The sequence below is a fragment of the Pteropus vampyrus genome, unplaced genomic scaffold, assembly GCF_000151845.1.
Source record: "Pteropus vampyrus isolate Shadow unplaced genomic scaffold, Pvam_2.0 Scaffold2, whole genome shotgun sequence".
Classification (NCBI taxonomy): domain Eukaryota; kingdom Metazoa; phylum Chordata; class Mammalia; order Chiroptera; family Pteropodidae; genus Pteropus; species Pteropus vampyrus.
The window spans coordinates 36,378,641-36,393,252 of NW_011888783.1; the positions used below are offsets into that span (position 1 = coordinate 36,378,641).

Consider the following 14,612-nt stretch of genomic DNA (forward strand, 5'->3'; position numbering starts at 1 on the left):
ACTTCTCTAGCCTGCTCATCTGTTGAAAATATTAAAGATGAAAGAAACTATCTGAAAATAGAGATTTCACATTAAAAGATAATGGATTTGACCAGAAAGTCAGCCCCAGTCTAAAATGGGCACAAGCTATCTTTTAAACTAATGACACAATGTAAAAATTAACCAGTATAAGGTTTTCAGGCTAAAAATGTAGCCATTCAGTGTTAACATCTAATCAACTAAGCGTTGCTTCCACATTCCACCTTAGATAAGTATATATACTGTTAACAATCCTTTAAAACCAAAAACTGTTACCATGGCAAGTCAATCATGTTTTCAATACTAAAAATGGAAAAAATTTCATAACATAAATGTATAAACTTATAAAGGATGCACAATAAAGCAACAAAAAAAATCTAAGAACAAAATGTTTAGTATGCATCCACAAAAAGTTCCACAACCATTAAACAAACATCAATGCATCTTACCTCTATCATTATATGAAAGGCGTGCTTGTGAAGAAAAAACACAGGCAAAAGAAATTACGATTTATATCCAGAATGAAATGAAAAATGACACATCAGTTACAAAAGTGAAGGAAGGAAAATAATGATTTAGCTTTTTAAAAATTGGCAATGATCTAATGTATCATATTTCTAAAATAGGGACTGGGAACACTTTCCTTATAAATAAAGGAAAGTCATATAAAAAAAGTGGACATTACCTATCAGATAAGGGATATTATATGGATAACTCCAGTATGACCCAAGTTACCTGATCCAATGGACTTCAAGCCAGAAAATAAACTAAATAAACCAAGTCTTAAATAACTGTTACTTATTTTTCTAATAAGTTCTAGAGTCTAAACTATAAGAGTTAAAGTAATTTAATTGAGAAGATATTCATTGGAATTGGCTTCCGGACACCAGAGGGCAGTATTGCCTTTAACAAAAACTGTAGGAGCACCATTGAAGACATTTTTATATAGCTAGAATAAGTAGAATAAGTTTCTCAGACTGCTTCTCTTATACTTCTTTTAAGAATCTCTAGCATCTCCTACTTCCTGAACTGCTTCACTCCCCTTTAATGGAATACAGTAGAATCATATTAGCGAGACAGAAAAATGTGCAACGATACATTACACTGATATACTAGGGTAACAATACAACTAGGGTAATAAAAGAAGACAAGGGAATAAGATCAGAATTAAAAGTAGAACAGAGTGAGAGACCAGGCCTATTGCTAATCTACTTCCCTAGCCAAAGCAAGAGTGAAGAAGTCAAGCAGAGATGGTCCTGGGAACAAGGGTCCATGCATACTTTTCAATCTGAGGACATAGAAAACAAGATTTTCATTTTCCTAGTCATCTAAAATAGGTAAGGGCCCAAATTTAAAATTAAGAGCAATACTGTCACCAGTGTAAAGGAAGGCTATAAATCCTTTAAACTGCTGATTATATTCCCCGACTTCCAATATTTCTACGGTATTTCTACAGAGAACAATAGCACTGACAAAAAAAGATTTGACAACTCATTTATCTGTACCAGTTGCTTAACTAGTTTTTTTTTTCTTGATTTTTTCCAATGATATTGATTCCAGATTATTTATAATTCATCTAAAAGGCTTAGCTAATCCTACTATGAAAACATCGGTACTCCAGAGTAAAATTCATCCGTTGAAAGAAATATATGCCACATGAATAACTAGACTATTGCTTCCCAAGGCTTAAGCATCTCTCGGGTTTTGTTTTTATACAGGTGCTTTCAGAGATAAAGATCCCACTGTAATAACTCTGTGTAAGTAGGCATTATCTATGCATCTTATTAAAAAGTATAACTTTGCTCAGTAATACTTCTCAACAAATGAATATTAGAATAAACTGTGGAATGATCAAAACTAAACAACAGACACCATAAACATGCCTCAATGTATAAATTATGTTACAAAATAAAAGGGTCAAAACAGAATCCAAAAAACTGAATTCACTGAAATACAGAAAAAGTAACCAAACAAAATAATTTGCATTACAAGATGGAAAATATAATTTGAATGTCAAACACTATAACTGGAGGTAAGGTAACACTGAAAAACCAAATCAGCACATTAATATCAATTAATTAATTAGCTGAATGAGAGACTACTTATTCCTTAAGGGGAAAAGAAACGAACCGCCAAACAGAAAAAAAGAAATGAATAGTACTTCTCTATTCATTCAACAAATCTTTGAGTGCCTAGTTTGTGCCAGGCACTAACTAGCCAGGCTCTCATGATGCTTACTGTCGTGTGGGGAAGAAACACTAATTGAAGATTATATTAATGAAAGCATAATTATGAAATAAGAGCAATAAAAAAGTAATAAGTCAAGCGAAACCTGACTTACGCTGTCAAGTTAAATAAGAGATTTATCTGAGGAGAGGATCCTTGAGAAACAGAGTATTACAGGGAGGAAGAAAAGGTACAAAAACAGTACTGGGACACATCCTAGATTTCTCACTAGTATAACCAAATGGTTACTGGTTCCATTTACAGAGAATCAGGGTTGAGAGAGAAGATCATGACCCCTGAATGTTAAGTGCTTGGAGACATCTAAGTGGAGATATTTAGTAGGCAGTTAGATATACAAAACTGGAATACAAAGAAATCTTTCTAGAAATATGGATTTTGGTTCATTTATATAATATAAATAAATATAGATATGTACTAAAATTTTTCTATTTACTATTTAAATCATTCTAAAATTTTTATATATTTTGAGGTGGGGAAGGGATAACTCACTCAATAACTTCTTAGAACTATCAAGGAAAATTAAGGACCCGCCACCCAAAGTATTTTAAAACTGACAAATTCTAAATTTGTCTCCTCGTAGTCATCAAATTATCTTACATTCTAAGAAATTTTACAATCAATAATTATAAAAAGACTATTGCCAAGCAGATAGAAATAGAATCTATAAAGAAATAACAGTGTTCGTATCAGGACAAATGTTTCTGAGCTAGGGAAAGCAAGACATTATACATGATTCTATCCAATTATATCTTCAAAATTCCTTTCTGATATCAACTCCTACTTCCTACAGTTTCTCATTTAACTCCTCCTGAAAGCAAAGACAGAACAAAGTGGATGAAATTAGCATTCTGAATACGTTCCCTAAGAAGTGGTTAGCTCCTCAGGGGTTAAAAGTCTAAAAGACATGTAGGCACAATCATTCTCCTTTTGGTTGCCACTCAGAAGCATGGGTTGATTACTGGTATAAAAAGTTTTATTTTTATTTATTTTAGCATTTGTATTCTGCAAGTAAGGCTGAAAAAAAGAAAAAGTACCATGCCATACATTAATAAATTGTGATGTGGTAGAGTGGTTATGTTAATCTATAAATCTATATATACACACTATAAAATTATTTTAAATGTAATTTATGCTCTCCGACCTCTCCCTTTATCCAACTTTAGTTTTTTATGGACCCCACCCGATTATCTACCAAAATAAACCATCCAGTTAAAATTAGTTCAATGGATAATAATCCCTGGATGTAAATGCTCAAGCATTGCCACTCAGCAGGACTGACTCTAGGCCAAGTCACTTCATCTATCTGTGCTTCGATTTTCTGATCCTATAAAATGGAATTAATAAAACACAATTTATATCATGGGGTGCTGAAAGAATAAATGGGTTAATATGTATAAAGTACACTGTGTAATGCTTGACAGAGTACTCAGAATGAAATCTTTTATTAAACTAAATTAATTTCAGAATATTGGCATATGTCTACAATGGTTTCACCAAAAATGATACCTTTTGAGTACAATTTTGAAGTTGTTGCTGTGTGAGTAATAACAGTTAACACTTATTAACAACTTAACGTTAGCTAAGCGCTCCAGATATGGCTCTTTTCTTAATTACTACAGAACTGGAATCAGGTATTTCTCCTCCTTTCTTCCATCTCTGCCCAAAATTACTGAAGAAACTCCCTTCTTACTCTCATTATCCCTCATTTCCAAGCTGCAAAGTCAAACCACCAATCAACCGACATACTTTTTGTTCACCTACATATTAACTGTGGGCTCCTAAAGGGCCGGCAAGGACTGTATGGATGCCACTTACCACTATTCATCCAGCATGGTGTCTGGCACACATAGGCACTCAAGTATTCAGTGAGTGATTAAGCAAAAGCAAACAAAACAAACCAACAATCAAACTTGAGAACCTCCAAGCCTGATACAAGCAGCTTTCAATAACAAATGGACTTTTTCATTTTTATACTTTCAAATTAATAGAAAAAGATTTGACAGTGATAAAGTAGCTGGGAATGAAGGAACAGATCTAGGACGAGATCCAGGAAATAAAGAACAGAGAGAAAAGCAAACCCACTTCTTCCTCTCAATCATCTCCTTGCCAGACAAGAAAAAGGAGAAACAATGTACTCTAGTTTATATGAATCAGTCCTATTTGTAAATTGGCAGATTGGGCTCTCCATAGGTCAAAGGAGAACTGGACTAAAATTTTTTCAATTTAAATGAAAGTCAGTTTTAGAAATAAGGTGCTTTGATTAATTTTAATGTGCATCTTTAACTTGTTTTAAGCTTTTAATAAAGCACTTTTTTTCTTTCTTCCCTTTTTGCTTTTGAACACGAAATTTCAGCCAATCTCCATGTGGGCTTGTCTGTGAATTTGTAAGAGAATCAATTTATATACACTTAAGGAAAGTAATTTTTTGTCAAGGTGAATGTTTATGGGTAATTTATGACACTGCTCTCACCATTAGTTTAGAAGTATGTATAAAAGTACGTTGTAATTTAGGTTACCAATACAAAAACAATCACACACAAAGGTGGAACACAGAAGAAAGACATCTGCAGTAGTCTTGAACTATTTCTTAGTCATACACACACACAAAAAAAATGCTCAAGTATAAGACAATAGTGTTATCTTATCATATTTTAAGCATGGTAAAATAACTTAAAAATATTTGTGAAATGTAGGTTCCAGCTCTTAGCAGAAACCTAACACAACCTTAAGCTAATAAAACAACAAATTTTGGTATGTTTTGAGCATACATTAAAGTTCCACTAAATTTCACTTAAAATAACATCATTTAATCAGAATGAGATCAATTATAAGTACTGAGCTGAAAAACTGTCCTCAGAATACACTGTGGAATAGCATTTTATAGTTTATAAATGAGAAGGAAAAGCATATACTCAAACAAATGAGATTAGAGAAAGGTGTCAAATGATACACACCAACCTGTTAAAATTGGTTATTCCAGGAAAGTGATAAAGAAAAAAGAGGAAGAACAAATGATTTTCTCCCCTTTGAGGGAGGGGCACACTTCTTTCTGTATAATTTGTCTTGTTACAACAATAAAGTACTTATAGTTAATTTTTAAATAGAGAATTTTCAAAAAGAGAAAGTGAAAAAGATAGAAAAAACAAGAGATGTGTTTGCAAACTCCAACCAGTTAGCAGTCAACCTATTTCAAGGACTGCTTCTATAGATGTAATATTTATTTTGCAAGTATAACTAAATATTAGCATATTAAATACTCAACAAAATTTAGTAAATTTCCCCTGTATCCTCCCCAAATAAAGAAGCATACTTCCCTAAATTGACTTGGATGAATGATGCTAATATCACCCTTTCAGTCTCTCATTAATTTTAAATGAGTACATATAAGGATTTATATTCAACAGGACAATCCTACAAAGCATTTTCACAGGTGGCTTGGTTTCTCGGTGCATAGTAATTCAACATAGCATAAAACAACAACCTATTATTACTTTAATATTAAAGTCAACAGAATTATTCTGAATGCCCAACTCTGTATCTCAAACCGAAAGTCTTTAGTCCTTATCAGACCAAAACCTAGGCAAAAATGTCATGATGTAAGGACTTTAGAGACGAATCTCATTTAAAAAGTATTAATGTTGCAATACTGTAGTGCTATATATGTAGCCTTTAAAAATTTAACAAGAAGTGCACTTCGTTCCTTGTTAAAAGGCAGGTAATTTCTAGTCCCTAAAATGCATTTTCTTATCAAGTGGTATTTTCATCAAAATAAATATAGATCTTATAAGCAAGAAACTTATACTCACATGGTTATGAAAGCAATGCAAATAGTTTTATTGAAACCACATTAACCCTAACCACAATAAGACTTCTTAATAATAGAGTCGGTACATCAATTCTCTCATATTCGTGACTCACTGGTACTAGAAAAACCAGTTTGTGTTCAGTTTACTCACTACAGATTATAAGAGCATCTTCCTATATGTGGAAAGATGGCAAGAGTGACCTAGGTGATACAAATTAAAAGGATGCTTCAAAATAATAATTATAGAAATAATTGAATAATAGCACTCTCTTATAAAAAGCCAGAATACTTCAACATATCTTATCCAAGAAATATGGCCTCAAGATTCATCTTAAAGCAAAGCCTTAAGGCATCTGAATGTTTATTAAATGAATCCCTAGGCATACTGCATAATCATCTTAGTATAACTTTTTTTAAACAACTTTTTTTTTCAGCTTTACTGAGGTATAATCAACAAATAAAATTTTAAGATATTTAAAGTGACGATTTGATATATGTATACATTGTGAAGGAATCCCTCTTCTTCCATTGAGTTAACACATTCAACATTTCAAATATTTATTTTTTGGAGGAGGAGGAGGGCGAGAACATTTACGCTCAACTCTCTTAGCAAACTTCATAATAGTATATAATTCTAAATGCAACCAGGTCAATTCAGCAATTCACCACTTACGGAATGGTTATTACATACAAACACTGTATGAGATACAGTAGTGACTACAATACACCCCTTGTATTCAAGGAGCTTACAATCAAGTAGGAAAATAAAATGTGCACAAATGACTAGAGCCTTTCTCAACTGGGGTCACTTCTGTGAATTACAGAAGGCTGAAACTGACTTGAGCACTATTTTCTCAATTCTTTCAAGGAGGATGCATGACTAATCCCAATCTAGATGCATATGATGGATACCTTAGGGTGTAATGGGAGAAAAGAATCAAAAGGTAGACAAGGTATATCATGCTCCAAATTTTGTATTCTTTGCTGTGGATCACTGAGAGTCCTCAAATATTTCTAAGCACAGAATAAAATCAGACATGTAAAATACTATTCTACAGCAACAATATAGACGAAGAGAGAGAACTGGAAGCAAGAACACCAACTATGAAATTATGAAAATAATCTCAGCCTTGGCTGTAATAATGTCCTGGGCTACAAAAAGGATCAGGGAGGATAAAGAGGAAAATGAAAAGAACTTGGTAAATGACAGGACCAAGACTAGGAGAAGCAGTTGTCTCCAAGGTTTTCATTCAGGATGACTGGGAAGCCAATGATACCATGAAACAATGTTAGAAACACAATAGTTTATAGGTTATAAAGAAAAAAGAATGGCTTCAATAAAAACAAAACAAAACAAAAATCACAATAGTAAAAATACTTTTTTCTCGGCCTTTTACTATGCTAGATTTATTTTAAAACAAATATATTTAACAAAGAACCATAATTAAAGACCAGATTTTAAAAAGCATGTATAGTCTCCTATATCACTTCTTCTGAATAAAATATTAATAAAACCAGAAAAAAATCCTAAACAACTTTGTCTTAGAAATAGAGAATCCCACTATTTAACTGCCAGAACCAGTTTATTAAGAGGATATATGTGGATATCTCTTAGTCCTCCAGAATATCCCATAGGACTGATCTTTTATTTCCCAAGGAGAAAAAAAGACTGATATCAAATCAATGAATGAGCACAGTATGTGTAACTATAGCTCTTGCTCTGCTGAAAATCATTGTAAATTCTCTTCAAGTATAGTTCTTATTGAAGAAATGACTCGTCAGTAAGACATCACTATAAGTAAGACTAACCTTTTAAAACAGACCAGTTAATCCACAAACCAGCCACTAGCCAAAGCTCTAAGGAAGTTTCCCTAATAAAAGGAATTTTATATCATTGTCTAAAAGTATTCAAAGAATTTCAAGGAAAAATGTTCTAGAAATCCATAACAAAAATGTAAGATCTTTTCCTAACCAGTCTTAGAATTAAACTTTAAATATTGGTGCATTAATATGGGATAAAATACAGAAGTTACTTTAGGATTTCAAATGTGTATTATGTCTCCTCTATCTATTTCTATTCCTCAAAAAAGTCTTGAATGCCTACTAGGCATTGGCATTATCAACTCAGACTCACAGGAATCTTTGCCTAAAATCCGATCGATGTTCATAAACCCTATTCTAAAATGTGCTATGAAATTTTTAATGGAAAACACTTGAATATGACCTTCTATACAAGTATACAAATTTGTAAAAAAATAAATTTATTTTCCCTTTTGTCCTATGGGAGACAATGTGATCATGTTACTGCTCAGTTTAGCAGTCAAACTATTCAACAACCAAAAGCAGGAGAACAAATTAGCCTTTAGAATGATTCTGAGATGGCAGAAATGTTTACTAAATTATGTGCAACACCCGAGGCAACTACTTTCCAGAAAAAGGCAGAACAGCATAAGCAATAAGAGTAAAGACTTAGCTGTCAGAGTCCTTGGTTAAGATTTCAGCTCTGATATTTGTGAGCTCTGCTGTCTCAATTTCTTTATCTATAAAATGGGGATTACACTACATAAACAACCCTGTGAGGTAAATCAAATCAGTGCTTTCCATACCTGGCTGGTTACCAGAATCATCTGGGAAACTTAGAAGAAACTAATATCCCAGGCCCCGTTCCATACTTTCAGGGGTGTAGTCCACGAATTTGTATTTTTTAACTAATTCTAAAGATGATCCTCATATACCAGTCACAATTTGAAAATCACTGGAAAAAAATTATATATTTGAAGTATTTTTAATATTCTTATCTAATTTATATATTTCTACATATATATTACTTACAAGTACTCTAGTACTTGTTCTAGTACTTGTAAATGTTCAATAAATGCTTGATGTAATTATCAATAATTATTTTGAAATAGAGAAAACTGGGTATTTTGTAACAAAATGGCCCCTAAGTAGTCTTGCAGAACTATTTTGCATAACCTCTCACCAAAAATGAGACTGAAAGCATAGCACTATACTTTCTAAGACATAATGAAAGATGTCATAAGTAAAGAAGTTCCACAATGATGACAATGCTCCTTTCCCATAATATAGCTTATGACAGAAGGAAACTATAAAGTCAGGCATGTCTTGTATTTCTAATAACAAAGCTTGACCAGGTCATTCCATCAAAAAAACCTTCAAATTCATTTCTTATTTCTCAGTAATTCATACAATTCATCCAAATTCACCACAGAACAATGCAATTACTAAATAAATGTGTACAATAACATTAACCATATCTAAAACAAATACCTAAAACTCACAGAGATGGATAATATTGAAGATCCTTGGTTCTTAATTATGAATAATAACTGCACCTTTCCTTTTTAAAAGTCTAAATCTTTGAATTAATTAGCCTCTCTAAATAAAGTAGCCTCATATACAAGATATTCAGCCTTTAAAAAGAAGTCTAACCATACTTTTGTATCACTATTGTACAAATCAATGTTATCTATAAGATTATATTATTATTCTCAGAGTTCTATTAAGAAACAACAAATCTATTTTTAAATGTAGTTTCCAGTTTGTTCCTATTACACTACAAACTGAGGGTACATTCAGACACCACTATAGTACTTAGTACTCTCTTTCCTAAATGGAGATATTAAATAAAAATAGTTACCACCAATAGAAGGTAAAGTGCATTCTATGGCCATTTGGAGTATACTACATTTATTTATTGGACACTAAAATTTTTTATGTTAAAATACTTTTTAGAGATGATATTTAATACACGAATGTGTAAAAGTTAAAATATTTCAGCTGTACAAAACAGTGTATCTACCTAATTGAATAAGGTGTTTTGCTTTTGGGTTTATTTCTACATATACACATCTTACAAAGATTATGGGGATCAATGACCTAATGCTAACAGATTGCTGTAAGTACTGAAAAAGAAGTATGTTATGTAAATAAAGCTTAAAGAGAAGAAATTTTTTGGTTATTAAATTATAGGTCTTTACCATTTTCTTCTATCAAGTTTTAACCATTAATCCTACTGGTATTAGAGAAACAAACCAAGAGATCCAAAAGGCCAAGGTAATCTGATCTTAAGAGTTAAAAGAAACCTAGTAAAAACTAGAGTTTAAAGATGTCTCAAGCAAGAATAACCAAAAGTTATCACCTTTTCTCAGTCTGTAGAATATCAACTATTCATATTAAAAGTCCTTGTAAAGCACAGGGCCAGCACCAACTGTCTACATGATAGAGAATGAGGAAAAGTTCATCAATTTAATCTGACTACCCACCACACCTACATTTTCAGATATATTCCAGGCCAGGGGAGTGGGATTCAAAAGTCTTTGGTACACACTTGATTAGCTGCAAACAAAAAATATAATACTTGGAACTACCAACAATACATGCCAAAAAACGTTGCTCTTCTGTTCCTTTCCTCCAAACCTACTTTTTAATGGATATATCTTCCTGATGCCTTTGTAAAACTCCATACTTTCTTGGTTATCTTTCTGGGTCCCTCCCCATGGTAAAATGGGTATTTTGGTCAAATAGTCTTGAAAAAGGCACCAAAATTTAAGAATGAAGGAGAGAAAGGAAGAAAAAGGAAGGGTTATGATATCACTCCTCCATCATCGATCACTTTTCAAGAAACTAAGCAGGGTGTATCTCACACAGTAAAGTACTACAATGACTGTAAAACTCTCCCAAAGAGCACAGGATGGGAATATCCTTCAATCTTCTCTACCTCCACCACAAAGTGAGAAAAGTTTAGGACATAACAAATTAATGTTTGCAAAATTAGCTATAGTTCTCATGACAATAAACATTCAAAAATTAACTCCAAAGAAAAATTATTAGTGGGTTCACCATAGTAATATTACTTAAAAAAAATACAATTTAAAACAGCACAAAGTACAAAACAATAACTTACTTGAGTTGGAACAAGTACAGGAGGATAGGCCATCTTATGATGCCTATATACCCAAAATGCACAAATGACAATCCCCGCAATTAACATAAGTGGCACCAAGGAATAGAGCAAGATGTTGTAATAGGGTGGCTTAGGTGTAACTGGATTTGAAGTAGCTGTGGAAAGGGGAGAAAAAAACTGCTCAGATTTGGTCTATAAAACTCTACAATACTTAATATAGGGTCAAATTTTAGAAGAAAAGTAAGAGTAATAAAACTAAGAAGTAAATTATTCCATCAACACAAATATGCTTTGTTTTCAATCTACTAAACAGACTTCTGTATCTTCCCTGTATACTTACGCTGTGTGACTTCCATCTCAGGAAAATAAGAAAATCTTTCGTTACACATATTCCCCTCACAGCAACAAAAATATACTTCAGGGCTGTCTTTTTTTTCTATACAATCAGTCCTATAAATAAACAAAAGAGGAATAATTAGAATCAATATTATACTGAATCTACATTAAATATTTTTCTGAAGTTCTTCTCAGAGATAAAATAATAAGTCCTTTATAGTCGACTTCAAGATTTTTATTAATAGCCAACGTTCAATTCTTAAAATTCGAAACTGTTCCTGGAATCCTGTTATTAAACTTCATCAAAAGAAAATCATCAGCAGATTTTATAACAATCACACTGACTCCTTGAGACTATGAATACAAAAACTGAACATTATATATAAAACTGTATGTGTGTACATATAAATACACACACACACACACACACACACACACACACACATATGCATACACATAAATAAAGAAACAAAAAATGATGCAAGTTCATACCTCATAGCAGAACATATCTCAGTATCAGAGACCCAAACTAGGTAGGCTTGGGAATTAAGAGTGTCATTTTTTTGTAACAATAGATTTAAATTCCCTGAACACAATGAACAGGGTTAAGATAAGCAACAAGTGAAAAACAATATGTAACAACAAACAAGAGAACCTAGTAACTCAAAAACCGATTAGTTAGGCTGATTTGGGGTGGGGAGAAGGGCAGCCTTCTACATAGCACCTAAGTTGCTGAAAAGATAGGGATTTAGCCTCTAGTACAAATGCTAATCAACCACTAAGAAACAGCTATACAGTAGTCCCCTCTTATCCACAGGGGATACATTCGAAGATCCCAGTGGATGCCTGAAACTGAGAATAGTACTGATACATATATATATGTATATATATACCATGAACTGTCATGTCACTTTACAAATGATACCTATCATAAAGTTTAATTAATAAATTAGGCACAGTAAGAGATTAACAACAGTAATAATAAACTAGAACAATTATAACAATACACTTATAATAAAAGTTATGTGAATATGGTCTCTCTCTCTTTGATAACTGATCTGATAATCAAGATGGCTACTAAGTGACTAACAGGCAGGTAGACAATGTGCAAATATTGGACAAAGGGATGATTCAAGTTCCAGGTGGGGTGGGACGGCACAAGATTTCGTCTGAACACTCAGAACGGCATGCATTTTTAAAACTTATATATTGTTTATTTCTGGAATTTCCCATTCAATATTTTTGGGCTGGAAAATGACACGTAATTGCCAACGGTAACTGCAATCACGAAAAGCAAAACTGTGAATAAGGGGGTACTGCTGTATCTATTTTTTTTAATCGAACATCTAAATATTGCTAATAAACATCGGGTAATTTAAAGATATATCTTACAAGTAAACTGTAAACTTTTGTAATGGTTGTTAGGATAATATGGTTGAATTTAACTTTAAAATGAAAAGCTCAATATTTCAGGGAGAATGCAACTTCAACAAAATTCAAACTTTAAAATGAAATCTATACCAATATTTATCGAGTAGAAAGTAAAAGACAAATGAAAGCTAATTTTTAAGTATAGAGAAATGTATATATAAATATAAATTTAGTATTTAGAATTATGCCTCAAATTATATGTTAACATGATTAAATACCTAGCCTAATTAATTCTAGAAAATTACTTTTCGCCTTCCAATTTCATTCTTTTTACTACTCTTTGCCTCCACACTTTAACATTTCTTGAATCTTCTTTTCCTTTCTCCTACTGTCCTTAATATGTTTTTTAATCAAACTCAGAGCACAAAACAAAAATTCACATGCTTTTAAATTAGCATATGACCCCTAGAAACAAAGCTGGTATACTAATTATCACTGTAAAAGCAAGCATTTGCACTGAACAATCCACTCCTCATTATCTAGTAAAGTTTAACCTCCAGCAATACTGTTTTATGTCAGAAGCATATTAGCTTTTTACTACAAAGAACAGGGATCTCTGATTTCAACTAATCAGTGATAGTTTTAGATAAAAATAATACTCAAATCTCATTATTTCCCCAACTTCTTCCTACTTATCTTTTTTTTTAAACTGAGATATAACTGACATATGACATATTATTTTTCAGGTATATGACATAATGATTTGATATTTGTATATATTGTGAAATGATCACCACACTAAGTCTAGCTAATACCCATCACTACACATAATTACAAATTTTTTTTGTCCTTGTGATGGGAACTTTTAAGATCTACTCTCTCAGCAACTTTCAAATATACGACACACTATTATTAACTATGGTCGCCATGCTGGTATGTTATTATCCCCAGAACCTATTGGTTTTATAACTGGATATTTGCACCTTTTGACCCCTTTCACCCACCCCTCACCCCTAGCCCCTGGCAACCACCTATGGTTGGTTCTGTGTATTTATGAGGGGTTTTGTTATTTTTTTTTTAAGATTCCACATTTAAGTGAGATCATAGGGTACTGGTTTTTCTCTATCTGACTTATTCACTTAGCATAATGCCATTAAGGTTCAACCCTGTGGTTACAAATAGCAAGATTTCTTTCTTTTTATGGCTGAATAATTTTCCATTTTGTGTGTGTGTGTGTGTGCACACGCACATCTTTATATCACATAGATTGCTTCCACATCTTGGCTATTATAAATAATTCTGCCATGAACATGGGGATGCATATATCTTTTTGAGTTGGTATTTTCATTTTCTTTGGATATAAACCCAGAATTAGAATTACTGGATCATATTGTAGTTTTATTTTTTTAATTTTTTGAGGAACCTGAAATACTGTTTTCATAGTGACCCTATTTATCTTTCATAAGAGCAAATATCATTTGATGATCGCCTCTGTTAATAGAGAGGCTAATAATCGAAATGCAGCTAAAATGTATAATTATGGAGAAATAATCCCTGGAAAATTCATAGTTACAAGTATACCTTAAATATTAAATATACACTTAAATGACTATTGTAATTTCTCATGAAAAGTGGTGCTAATTCAATTTATGAATTTATTCAATGCATTTTACTATTAATCACATATGGCCAACCTACCATAAATTCATGGTAATCAACTGGGGCTCCTGAAAGCAGATCAAGAAGTATCTAGCATTCCATGATTATATCAGTTTTGGGCTCCAAGAAGTCTCGTTATCTAGGACTTTATAGTCTCTACCAGTTATCAGCACCCATCCACAGTGAAAATCCTGTGGCTCAGACAGTTTAAGTGATCAGCCCATATCTATGGGATTCCTTACAGAAAGA

General features: G+C 32.4%; 1 protein-coding gene across 2 annotated transcripts in view; it reads right to left on the reverse strand.

The window, feature by feature from the left end:
* Positions 1 to 14,612, reverse strand: part of ACVR2A (activin A receptor type 2A) — a 77,634-nt gene that overhangs the window by 16,573 nt on the left and 46,449 nt on the right. For both annotated transcript variants that reach the window (XM_011359664.2, XM_023530264.1), the window contains exons 3-4: positions 11,338 to 11,447; positions 10,998 to 11,152 (exon numbers count right to left, since the gene is read on the reverse strand). In XM_011359664.2, the coding sequence (XP_011357966.1) occupies positions 10,998 to 11,152; positions 11,338 to 11,447 (265 nt within the window). The remainder of the gene's footprint in view (positions 1 to 10,997; positions 11,153 to 11,337; positions 11,448 to 14,612) is intronic.